Raw genomic sequence first — 11,877 nt, 5'->3', positions numbered from 1 at the left:
GAAAGTGCCCACCCACAAACAACCAAAACTGGTTTTACTTTAGATGCAGAGAGAAGGTGCTTTTACGGGTGAACTCGGTTGGCTAGGACGATTTCTGGCCTGTCTTCTTGGGAAGCTGAGTAGCAGGATCAGAGAGGGTTTCGAAAATGGGGACAAACTCTGAAGACCAGCCAGGTGTCTTCCCGGATCCTCTGGGATCGCGCTGCTCCAGACGGCTCCCTTGCGCCACCTGGTGTCCCATCCCCGCCACTGCCCAGAAACCACGTGTAAGAAAGTGCTTGCAACCTAACTACGCACCCTGGTTTAGACACACACTAGCCAATAGAGAAGGGGGAGGCGGGGCAGGGGAAAGCGAGAGTCCAATCTCCTCCCGCTTTCCGAGGAGAAGGCGGGGCTTGGGATTTACCACGTTGGGTTTGTCCGCAGCGCTAATTACTTTTTCCAAAGACTGGAAGGCTCACTCCGGCTGGCGCCGCCGCCTCGCGCGCTCCTGCTCTGCCGCGACCGTCCGGGGAGGGGGGGGCTACTCCTCCCAAGTACCATGTGTGACGGCGCCCTGCTGCCTCCTCTCGTCCTGCCCTTGCTGCTGCTGCTGGTTTGGGGACTGGACCCGGGCACAGGTAGCGCTCCCTCTCCCACTGCCTCTTCTTCGCCTGTGCCTCTCGCGGCCACCTTCCCCCTGCCCTCCGGAGGCATCCTGGCGGCCTCCGCCTGCCCGCGCGGCCCGGCTCCGGCGGCGAACCGCTGACAGCTCCGGGGTCGAGTGGGCGCGGGCCGCGGCCGGAGGATTGGGCTCCGGGCGGTTGCCGGGAGGCCGCGCCGCCGCCGGTTCTCCGGACGCCGATGCCGCGGCCGCGTCCCCGGAGGTGGTCGGGCGGCCGCGCCGGAGACCGTTCCGGCGGTGGCGCGGGGCACGGGCGGAGGCTCTGGCTGGCATGGAGGTGCTGGGGCGAGGGAATGGAAGAGCGCGCCGGCTCGGGGCCGCGCTGTCTCCGAGCTGGAGCTGGATGCCCAGCGCTGGACCCTGCGCCCGGCGGGCCGGAGGGCGGGCCCCGCCGCGCTGACGCGTCTCCTTTCTCCCCGCAGCTGTCGGCGACGCGGCGGCCGACGTGGAGGTGGTGCTCCCGCGGCGGGTGCTCCCCGAAGACGTGCACCTGCCGCCGCTGCCCGGCGCTCCAGGGCCCCGCAGGCGCCGGCGCCCCCGCGCGCCCCCAGCCGTCCCGCGCGTCCGGCCCGGCGAGCGCGCCCTGCTGCTGCACCTGCCGGCCTTTGGGCGCGACCTGTACTTGCAGCTGCGCCGTGACCTGCGCTTCCTGTCCGGCGGCTTCGAGGTGGAGGAGACCGGCGCAGCCGGGCGCCGCGGACGCCCCACAGAACTGTGCTTCTACTCTGGCAGCGTGCTCGGCTACCCCGGCTCCTTCGTCTCGCTTAGCGCCTGCGGCGCCGCCGGCGGCCTGGTACTGCCCGCTCCCCCTCCGGGTCTGCCTGGCGATCTGTCGCGGCGCCGAGGGTGGGGGTGAGAGGTGGTTCCCGGGGAGGGCTGGGATTGGGGTGGGGCCTCCGGCGTGCTCTGCCGCTGGCGGGAGAGAGCATCCCCAACCTTCCAGAGGGTCTGTGAGCAGAGGGCTAGAAAGGGGAAGCGACCTGTTATCCAGTACCTTCCACTGGCCGTTCTAAGCCTCAGAGGTGCGCCAGGCCAGCGCCGATATGGGGTTGCATAGCGAGATACGCCGCAGCCCGCCCAGGGAGCACATGTTCAGCAGAGATGAAATCCGTCAAGCCCCTAGACTGAGAGGTGCGCTTGACCCAGGTGTAGAGAGAACGCTATTTGCATCTGCACAGGTGTGTATGTGTGCGTGTCATGAGGAACACCTATCTATATGTGTATAGCTCACCTATTATTGGATGTGGGGATGGAGCATTGACCTCCTTTCTGTCCTTTTGAGTCTTTATGTACCTGGGAAAGGATATTTGGAGGGGTCCCCCGACGGGCCACTAACCTACTCTTCTTAGTTGAAACGTGAGAACCAGGAAAGGGAGGGTGTCTCTAATATTTTTACCTTACACTGCAAGCAGACATTTGTCTGGCACTCACCCTCAGCCAGGCCTGAGGAATGCTTACATTGGTGATGAACAATGTCATCCCCAGAAGCTCCCTCAATGTGGCAGTAATTCCTCCACCACCCCACCCTGCTGCATTTGCGGCACCCGTGGCAGTGCTCCGAGGGGTGGAGGAAGTTCTTGTGCGCCTCTACCCTGCCTGTGCTCACACTGGCTCACTTGGCTACACTGGTGCCCAGACAAACACTTCCCAGCTTCTCCATCGTGCCCCCATAGAGCGCAGATGGCTGGCAGATGGGCTGCCCCCACCCGTCAGAGCCTGGGATGGGCTCAGAGAATGTTCCTCTATCTTCTGGGGAAGTGATTTCTGATAGTCTTTTGTGTCTGTCCTTCCCTGGCACAAGAAACTGCTTCCCCCACCTCCACCTTATCTTGCTCCACCGTCTAGAATTCTCTAGCTCTTATCCACATAGTGTGCAACAAGTTGGCACGAATCTGCAACAAAGCCAGAAACCCTGAGGGTCCAAGTCTTTATATGAGACTTCTGCTCTCTTTCCAGCAGTGTAGGGGAACTTGGGGAGTAATTCCCAAGACTTGGCCTTCACCAGTTCCCCTTTTAGGATTTTTTGAGTCCTCATCAGAATGTGATCTCCTTTTGCTGGGCTGGGAGAAATTGGCTTCTTTGGTTAAACAAGGAAAATGGACCGTGGAGGGGGCCTAGTAGGAGCTAATGTGGAACAGGGGTGGGGAATGTGGGCTATGGGTGAGGAGGCTTAAGTAGGGGTGAAAAAGACTCAGGTCACCGAAGGACTCGGGTCAAGGCTGTATCATGTTCTGGGAGGGACTGGAAGGCCCACATCATTTTTCCTGTTTTTGCCAAAGTGTTTAAAGTCTAGGTCACATCACTGTACTGAACATGGAAACATCTGAATCCCATTTGCTGCGGTTTAGTGAGTTTCTGTAGAGGTCAGAGTTTATACTTCTTGGTGTAAAGTTTCCAGCGAGGCGCTATCTGTGAAGGAGCCGAGGGTGGAAATCTGGATAACATTGATTTAAAATCCTCAGAGTGAGTACTGGGCCCTCTCACAGATGGCTTATGAGCAGTGAGAGTTCCCTTCCGTCCTCCAGGTTTTCAGGAAGACTGTCCTTCCCTTTGGCACCATGTGAGGGCGCTGTGCTTTAGATAAAGGAACGAGGCCAAGAGGCTGAGTTCAGTGTGTGCCAACTGCGGAGGGACCTCTAAGACTTTAGATTTTAATTTCTGCTTGAGCAGACACTTCTGTTGTTTAGTCTGCCTTGATCATCCCATTTGTGTAAGCTGGACATTGGACATTTCTTCGTAAGTACACCCTGTAGAGGAAGGGCAGAAGGCCAGGAGGCCAGAGACAGCAGGTGATTTGGAGTGGACCTCTTGGTGGCAAGGTGGTCCTGCCTTTCTAGAAAAGAAAGCAACAGAACATAGGCTAACCAGGTTTGCATCGCACTCCACCTTACTTTGATTTTGGTTCCCCAACGTGCTTGAGACAGTTCAGCTGGGCGGTAATGCAGTGTTAGTCCTTCTGGACCACGGTGGAAGCACCATAGAGATGTGGCACGCCTGTTGTGTGTTTTTGAGGACTGGCTCAACCACGAGGTGTAGGGGAGGAGTGATGCCCAGTAGATGAGTTTTGGTGCCCACAGTTGGGAGCATTCCAAAGCCTCCTTGTGTCTCAAGAATCATGTAGAGCAGGGGTTGGCAAACATTTTCTGTAAAGGACCAAGTAGTAAACATTTTCGACTTTGTAGGCCATATGGTCTCTGTCACAACTAATCAACACTGCTCTTTTAGTGAAAAAGCAGCCATAGAAGGTAAAGAAACAGATGGACCTGGCTGTGTTCAATAAAACTTTATTCCGATGTTGAGTATGAATTAAATCCTGCTGCATCTCACATCTCCAGAATGGCTTAGTGAGGAGTGTTGCCTGCGGGGCAGGGCATGCAGGCTCTGTTCCCTGTGCTGTCTGTCTCCAGAGACATTTGGTACCTGTTTAAAGGAGATGCATGATTAGATCATTACTTAATTGTTTATGGGTCAGGGGAAGTAAATCTCATGCTCCATTTTGCTCCCTCCCCACGCCCCGCTTTTGACAGGGGGCAGAGGGGCGGGTCTGTGGTATTTACCCTGTATCTTATCTTGAAAAGCTGTGCAAGCTGCATTTTTTGGATCTTCAGAGACCGTGGGCTCAGGTATTAACTGTTTTATGTTTATGCATCTTCATTTTATTTACATTTCAGAGAGTCCTCAGACATAACATAGGTTTTTGGAAGAGTTTCTGTAACCGTATAACTTCAAAGCGATGAACTTTGGGCATATGAGGAAGGTATTTTTCCTCCCAGAGGATTTATGTGAGTTTGGATCAGCTGCCTCGTGTGAATGGGACCAGATCATGGAAGGCCAGCAGGATTCGAAGAAACTTCAGGTTAAAGTTCACCAGAGCAGGCAGTGGAGGTGGAACTTCGGAGATAGAGTGAGTGTCAGTCTCTGAAAAGACTCTCTATGCTGCTTGTCTGAAATGAGTGGTTGGAGGGGCTGTTTTCATCCCCACACGTGAGGAGAGGTGGACAGAGAGGAGGGGTCTGGTCTGCTGAGCAGTGGCCACTCTTCCTTCATGAATACTGAGCTCAGGCGAGTCCACCGCCCAGAGTCTGTCCACCCCTTCTTGGCTGAGGCCGCGGCCTGCAGGGGTGCACTATGGGTGAGATGTCGGGACCAGAGAGGACACCCAGGAGCTCTGGGCTGTGGCCCATTTTCCAGGCCACCCTGGAGGGACAGAAGGTCAAGGATAGTCCCAGCGTGCCTTCTCTGGAGTCACAGCCATGCTCCATAGGGGGCTGGCTTGTGGTCTCTCTCACCCAGGCCGCTCACTGGGGTCCTGATGGCCTGGCTGCCCTGGCTCTGTCTGGTGCCTGACCGCAGCGTGGGGGCCCTTGTGGTCGTCCTTCACCTGTGCTGCTCCCCACAGTCTTAGTTCCCATAGCTCTTCCTCCCAGTCTGTAAGAATGCTCACCTTTACCATAGGGGAAGAAGTGTAGTCTAGGTAAGAACAGGGGGGCTGAGTCCAGCCAGGCAGTGAGCAGGTGGCTTAGAAGAGTTGGGGGACCGCGTTCTCAAGAGGGCAGCCTGTCTTCAACGATGAAGGAGCTGGTTTGGGAGGTTGCTGCCTTTCCCTTTAGAGCTACCCAACTTACTTTTCCTTGACCCAAAATTGCCCAGCTTTTTAATGCAACATCACTTGATCACTGACAGCTGAGTAGGAATTGGTCTTGGCAAAAAGTATATGATGGGGAGACCATTTGAAACGGAGCAAATAGACCAAGCCATGTTATCCTGCATCATTATATTGATACAGGTGTGGGGAAGGCACATAGTCCTTAGTCATTCATCAATTAATATTACTGAAGAATTTATCATGCACAGCATAAATATATTTGTTTAAATGCAAAGTATATTTTTTAAAACTTTGTAAAAAGAAACAATTGAGTGGATGTTAAGGAAAGTAGGAAGGGAAACAACAGTTGTGAAATTTGGGGTGTGGAAGAATTAAAGGGGAGAACTTGGAGCAGAGAATTCTAAGGCCTCCCACGGCCTCCTCTGGAAGGACGTTCACTCTGCCTCACGGTGACTTTCTATACCCATCGCTCATGGGCATCAGGTTGCCCATGACTGTCACCTAGGATACCTAACCCTACCTCATTATTTATCTAGGGTACGTAACTAGATTTTCCCACCTGAGCTTTTATTTAGTTGGCAACATTTTATAAAAGAAAAAGAAATACAAGATGGGATGATGAACTGAAGACGTCTTCTTAGACTGATTGCATTCTTGGAGCTTATTTCCTGAACTCTGAGACGCTGCAGCTGCCTGACCTTGGATGTGTGCAACAGGAGATGTTTTTGCAGCCAGTATGTCTGAGGGAACCACTCAGAGTCAGCGGTTAACCTTTCCCCGTGCACACTTCTGCACATGGGCACACAGTTGCACCGTCACACTCCTGTTCTTTAGCAAGTGAGACTGAACAGCCGTTCCTGGCTGTGATCTTGAGCAAGTTGCTTACCTCCTTTGAACCTCCCTGTCTGCAGCCATACAAGGGTAAATAATATTGGCTTTGTGTGGCTGTTGAGAGAATGAAGTAAGATAAAGTCCGAAATGATTTAGTGAGAGCCTGGCACATTAAGGCATTGAAAACACATTTCTTCTCTTGCCCCACAGGCCATTCACAGACTTTTCCAGTTATAAATCAAGCAATCAGTCAACATAGTTGACTAAATGAACAGATCATTATCACACAGCTGCCATGTGTAGGACCCGCTGGTAGGCTCCCAACAAGACTCAAAGAGAAATACGATGTGGGCCCTGTCTCGGAAGGCAGTCCGGGTTCGCAGGGGAAGGAAGGTGTGCTGGAGCCTGCAGGGTGGCTGGTGGGGAGAGCAGGGAGTGGCTCTGGGGTCTGATGGGGTGGGGCAGATCCTTCGGGTAGAGCTGAAGGGAGTGGGCCTCAGGTTCTAGGTGGGAGGAGTGATGGCAAAGCCTCCTGGCCAGGTCCTTCCCGAGGTAAGGGGCCCACGAGCTGACTGTGGGATGGAGATGGGTGATGAACTGAATGGACAGGTGTCTGGATTAGATGAGGCGGGGCCCTGGGTGCCAACATAAGGCATTTAGAATTTATCCTAGACCAGTAGTTCTCAACCTTGAGCTGGCATTAGTGTTCCCTGCGGGATTTGCTGCACTGATTGCTGGGCCCCACCTCCTGGGTTTCTGATCCAGTCCGTCTGGGGGTTGGCCTGAGCACTTGAGTTTCTGACAGGTTCCCAGGTGCTGCTGCTGCTGTTGGTCTGGGACCATTTTGAGGATCACTGGCCTAGAGGCAATTGGGGGGCATTTCTGGCTACTGACTGGGGAGGAGCCCCTGGTCAGAGAAGTGTGGGGAGGACTGAAGCAGGAGAGCATTTGGAGGGGTGAGGTGATGGGCCTCAAGCCTTGGATGGTGGAAATGGAAAGGAAGGAAGACTACATGAGAGGGGGTCTGAAGGAGGAGCTGACGGTCTGTGACTAACTCTATCTAGTGATGGGAAAGGGGGAGTCTGGCTTTGGAACGAAGACCAAGTATCTGTGTTCAGGCCTTTGACATTTGCAGAGGCAGCAGCAGGATTTTGAAAAGGGGGCTCTGGATGGCACTCTGGGAGGGGCAGGGGGACTCCCTATGGAGGTTGGGAAGCCCCTCACGCCTGTGCCAGGTTGAGGATGCTCTTTCCCTGGGACACGTTCAAGCCCCCCAAACTCTGCTGAGGCCCCCCAGAAAGTCAGAGGCAGGTACAGGAGGGCCTGCAATCACAGGATTGTTTTTCCTTCCGGAGAGCAGACTTTCTCCGCCTCTCCAACCACCTACGGTCACCTGTCCACGGGGAGAAGGCTACCTAAGACCTGGTCCAGTGAACCCGGGAGCCGCAGTCTTCTGAAGAGGAGAGGCTTGGAGGGCTCCCTGGGCACTGAAATCCCAGTGTGGCCTTTGTAGGATGGTGAGGTCAGCAGTCATGAGGCAGGTCCCCTCAAACAGAGGACAGAGCATCAGATGGTTCCAGAGCATGGATACAACAGGGTTTCTTTATCTTAAGAGCATTTGCTGCATTATGCTGAGAAGTTGTGCTCGTGTTAGGAAGTGGTACAAATCTTTCTGACCTTCACACATTTTTCCAGCTGCAGGAGAGCTAGTCCTGCTTCAGGGGGTGGGGTGGGATTAACAATACCCAGTTTATAACGCTCTCTTAAAGCAGCACAGAAACCCTTCAAAGCCAGCTTCCAGAATAAAGAGAATTGAAAGGGAACCACTCAGAACTGTCATAATATCAGGTTATACCTGATACACTTTATTTGACCCAAACTTCTTTAGTAGGATACCAAATTTTAGAATATGTAAGATTTCTCTTCTAAGAGCACAGTTTCATTGAGGATTGTTGTCTCCTTTGAGACCAAGTGGCCTCAGGGCTTCCAGTCCTGTCTGCCGTGGGCATCTAGTTCCCCACAGTTCTCTTCAGATGGTGTTTGCAGCTCTCTTGTATCTAATGCAACCTGAGGCTTTTCCTTGCTGCCATCTGTGGAACAGGGAGGCCTTGGAAGAGCATTTCCATGTGTCTCACTTCTCAGCATAGATGGTGACCAGAGGAATAATGCAAACCCAAGCAACCCTGCTTAGCTCTTGGGACCACAGGGCAGCAATGTGCTAGGAGCCAGGGCAGAGCCCCATAGTCAGAGGAAGGCCCAGGTTGGTCCAGGTAGTCTGCATCTAGGGTACTTCCACGTGCTGGAATCAAGCATCTCTGGCACTCAGTTAAAAGCTAGGGAAGTTGTTCTCCACCCTGGCTGCACATGGAAATCTCCTGGTGAGCTTTAAAAAAATACCAGTGCCTGAGTTTCACCCCAAGGGATTCTAATTCACATGGCCTGGAGTGGGGCCTGGGCCTGAGTTTTCAAAGCTTGCCAAGTGACTGCAGTGTGCAGCCAGGGATGAGGATCTCTGAGCAAGGGGGACTGCGGGAAGGCCATGCTATTGCCTTCTATTCCAAGCTGGTCCAGTCCAGTTCATTCCATTCCATTCGAATCCATTCCATTACAGTACAGTTCACTCACATTTTCTTGAGTAACTGTTATGTAGCAGACATTGGAAAAATAAGAAGGCATAATTCCGATCCTGCCTCAAAGGAACAAACTACTTTTTAGGTTGTGACAGATGCCCCATAACACAGGGGATGGTGGGCTGGGACATAGAGTGCCAGGGAAGGGGGATTTTTTTTTTTTTTTTTTTTTTTACCGGGGAGAGGGGAGGGAGAAGGAAGGTCAGGAAAAGATCAAGAGGGCTGACAAGTTTTTATCCTGGGATGAGATTGTGTGTGTGTGTGTGTATGTGTGTGTGTGGGTGGGGGGGGGCACGGGGGGAGGGGGAGGTGGTGACAAGCGGCACTTTTCAACAGAACGTTTTGTCACTGTGATGACCTGGTGAATATTAGCGAGGCTTCAGGGTGCCTAGTGACAGCACTTGGAGGGGGCAGGGGCAAGTTCCTTCCTTGTGGTGGCTCCTGAGGGGGAGGGCTGTGCCCTGCTCCCTCCCCCCAGGTGCTAGCCTTGGCCACAGGCCAGCTTGAAAGTCAGTTCCCAAGAGGGCAAGTGGCTGCCAGGTAGAGTATAGGCCATTAGTCCATGTGTCTGTCTCTCACCAGCATTGCCATTCTCTTTCCTGAATGGATGGAAACCAGCATGTGGGTTCCTCCAAAAAAGACCTTCTAAAGCAAAACCTCCCCCAAGGGGCTGGACCCTGCTTGTGTGTGTGCATGTATGTACCTGTAGGCTTTCTCACCAAGGTGAGATTCTCTCTATATTGTGTCACATTAGAACTACTGGCTAACTGGCCTTTACCCTGTGGCTTGCATGCTAGGCTGAGTGAATGATAACTGGCTTTGAAAGTTCTAGACTCAAGGGGGCCTTTAACCTCCCAGAGCTGGAGCATTTCAGGAAGACTCTGGCCCCTGTCAAGGTTGAGCGTGTTCCCCCAGGGAGCACAGCCCTCCTACAGTGTGGGACCCATCCCATGCACTGTGCTGTATCTGCCAACTTTATTTCAACCACAGACGTTTCAACTGAAACGGTCATCAAGGACTTCTGCACTGAGGATTTCTTTTTTTTTTTTTGAATTTACTAATTAGATTTTATTTATTTATTTTAACAGCTTTATTGGGGTATAATTGCTTTACAATGGTTTGTTAGTTTCTGCTTTATAACAAAGTGAATCAGCTATACATATACATATATCCCCATATCCTCTCCCTTCTTGCGTCTCCCTCCCACCCTCCCTATCCCACCCCTCCAGGTGGACACAAAGCACCGAGCTGATCTCCCTGTGCTATGCAGCTGCTTCCCACTGCTATCTATTTTACATTTGGTAGTGTATATATGTCAGTGTTACTCTCTCACTTCGTCCCAGCCTACCCTTCCCCCTCCCCGTGTCTGCAAGTCCATTCTCTACGTCTGTGTCTTTTTTAAATTAATTAATTTATTTATGTATTTATTTATTTTTGGCTGTGTTGGGTTTTCGTTGCTGTGCGTGGGCTTTCTCTAGTTGTGGCAAGCGGGGGCTACTCTTTGTTGTGATGCGCTGGCTTCTTATTGCGGGGGCTTCTCGTTGTGGAGCATGGGTTCTAGGTGCATGGGCTTCAGTAGTTGTGACACGTGGGCTCAGTAGTTGTGGCTCATGGGCTCTAGAGCACAGGCTCAGTAGTTGTGGTGCATGGGCTTAGTTGCTCCGCGGCATGTGGGATCTTCCCGGACCAGGGCTTGAACCCATGTCCCCTGCATCGGCAGGCGGACTGTCAACCACTGTGCCACCAGGGAAGCCCCAGAACCTTTTTTTTTTAAGGTTGCATATATATGTGTTAGCATATGGTATTTGTTTCTCTCTTTCTGACTTACTTCACTCTGTATGACAAACTCTAGGTCCATCCACCTCACTACAAATCACTCAATTTCATTTCTTTTTATGGCTGAGTAATATTCCATTGTATATATGTGCCACATTTTCTTTATCCATTCATCTGTCGTTGGACACTTAGGTTGCTTCCATGTCCTGGCTATTGTAAATAGAGCTGCAGTGAACATTGTGGTACATGACTCTTTTTGAATTATGGTTTTCTCAGGGTATATGCCTAGTAGTGGGATTGCTGGGTCATATGGTATTTCTATGTGTAGTTTTTTAAGGAACCTCCATACTGTTCTCCATAGTGGCTGTATCAATTTACATTCCCACCAACAGTGCAGGAGGGTTCCACTGAGGCTTTCTATACACATAGCTCTGGTGGATCTGCACAGCCTCCCACAGCCACTCTCTGCCTCCGCTTCTCCAGTCTCCCCAAAGTATCATAGTGAACAAACTCAAGTTTTAACTTCAAAGGAGAGGGGAGAAAGCCATGCTTCCCGGCAGGTCATGCAGTGCCACTTTAAGACAGTTTTATTTGGGCAGTAAAATCTCTGGGTTGTTCTTGGCAGCAGTTCTAATGAAATGGAAACCTTGAAATCTTCTTACAGCAGTAAGTACCGTCTCAACCCCCGTTTGGGGGACTAAATGTTGTAGGCGGTCTTATTAGTGGATCTGGTTTATTTTCAGAGGACTGGTATTGATGCATCCTTTCAGAAGGTAGAGGAGTCTATATCATTTGGTTTGAGTGAGCTCTGTACCTGAGACCTGAGGAATTGCTGAGCTGTGGTGGAGAGCAGTGCTCCTCAAAGCCTGGTCCTCGGGCATGCAGCATCAGTATCACCTGGGGACTTGTTAGAAATGAACGTTCTTGGTGAGCATCCGTGACCTCCAGGTGATTTTGATGCACACTGGAGTTTGAGAACTACCGCTTTTAGAAAGTATTGTCAGGACTTCCCTGGTGGTCCAGTGGCTAAGACGACTCGTTCCTAGTGCAGGGCACCCAGGTTCGATCCCTGGTCAGGGAACTAGATCCCACATGCCGCGACTAAGAGTTCACATGCCACAACTAAGACCCGGCACAGACAACTAAATAAATTTTTTTTTTTTTTTAAGAAAAGAAAACAGTGTCATGGCTTTTAGAAAATAGTATTGGGGAGAGAGGGAACAAAGGATGTTCGTGACAGCCTAAGACAGATTGGCCCAGTCTCCTGAATCTGTGCTAGTAAAGGTTGTCCCGACCATGAACGCAGAGCAGGGGCTGTGGACTGCAGGGCCCAGTATGCAAACATAGATAATTCTCAGCCCTGGCCGAGT

At 52.0% G+C, this 11,877-nt stretch overlaps 1 protein-coding gene across 1 annotated transcript in view; it reads left to right on the top strand.

The window, feature by feature from the left end:
* The first annotated feature begins 476 nt into the window (after positions 1-476).
* The window catches only part of ADAMTS17 (ADAM metallopeptidase with thrombospondin type 1 motif 17), a 348,762-nt gene continuing 337,361 nt past the window's right edge, over positions 477-11,877 (top strand). The window contains exons 1-2 of the mRNA XM_029239604.1: positions 477-620; positions 1,087-1,457. Coding sequence (XP_029095437.1) covers positions 542-620; positions 1,087-1,457 — 450 coding nt within the window. The 5' untranslated portion in view covers positions 477-541. The remainder of the gene's footprint in view (positions 621-1,086; positions 1,458-11,877) is intronic.

Source organism: Monodon monoceros, unplaced genomic scaffold, assembly GCF_005190385.1.
Source record: "Monodon monoceros isolate NGI ecotype Baffin Bay Population unplaced genomic scaffold, NGI_Narwhal_1 Super_Scaffold_21, whole genome shotgun sequence".
NCBI lineage: Eukaryota > Metazoa > Chordata > Mammalia > Artiodactyla > Monodontidae > Monodon > Monodon monoceros.
Note: the sequence above shows the minus strand (reverse complement) of the source record. Positions and strands in the feature narration are given on the sequence as shown.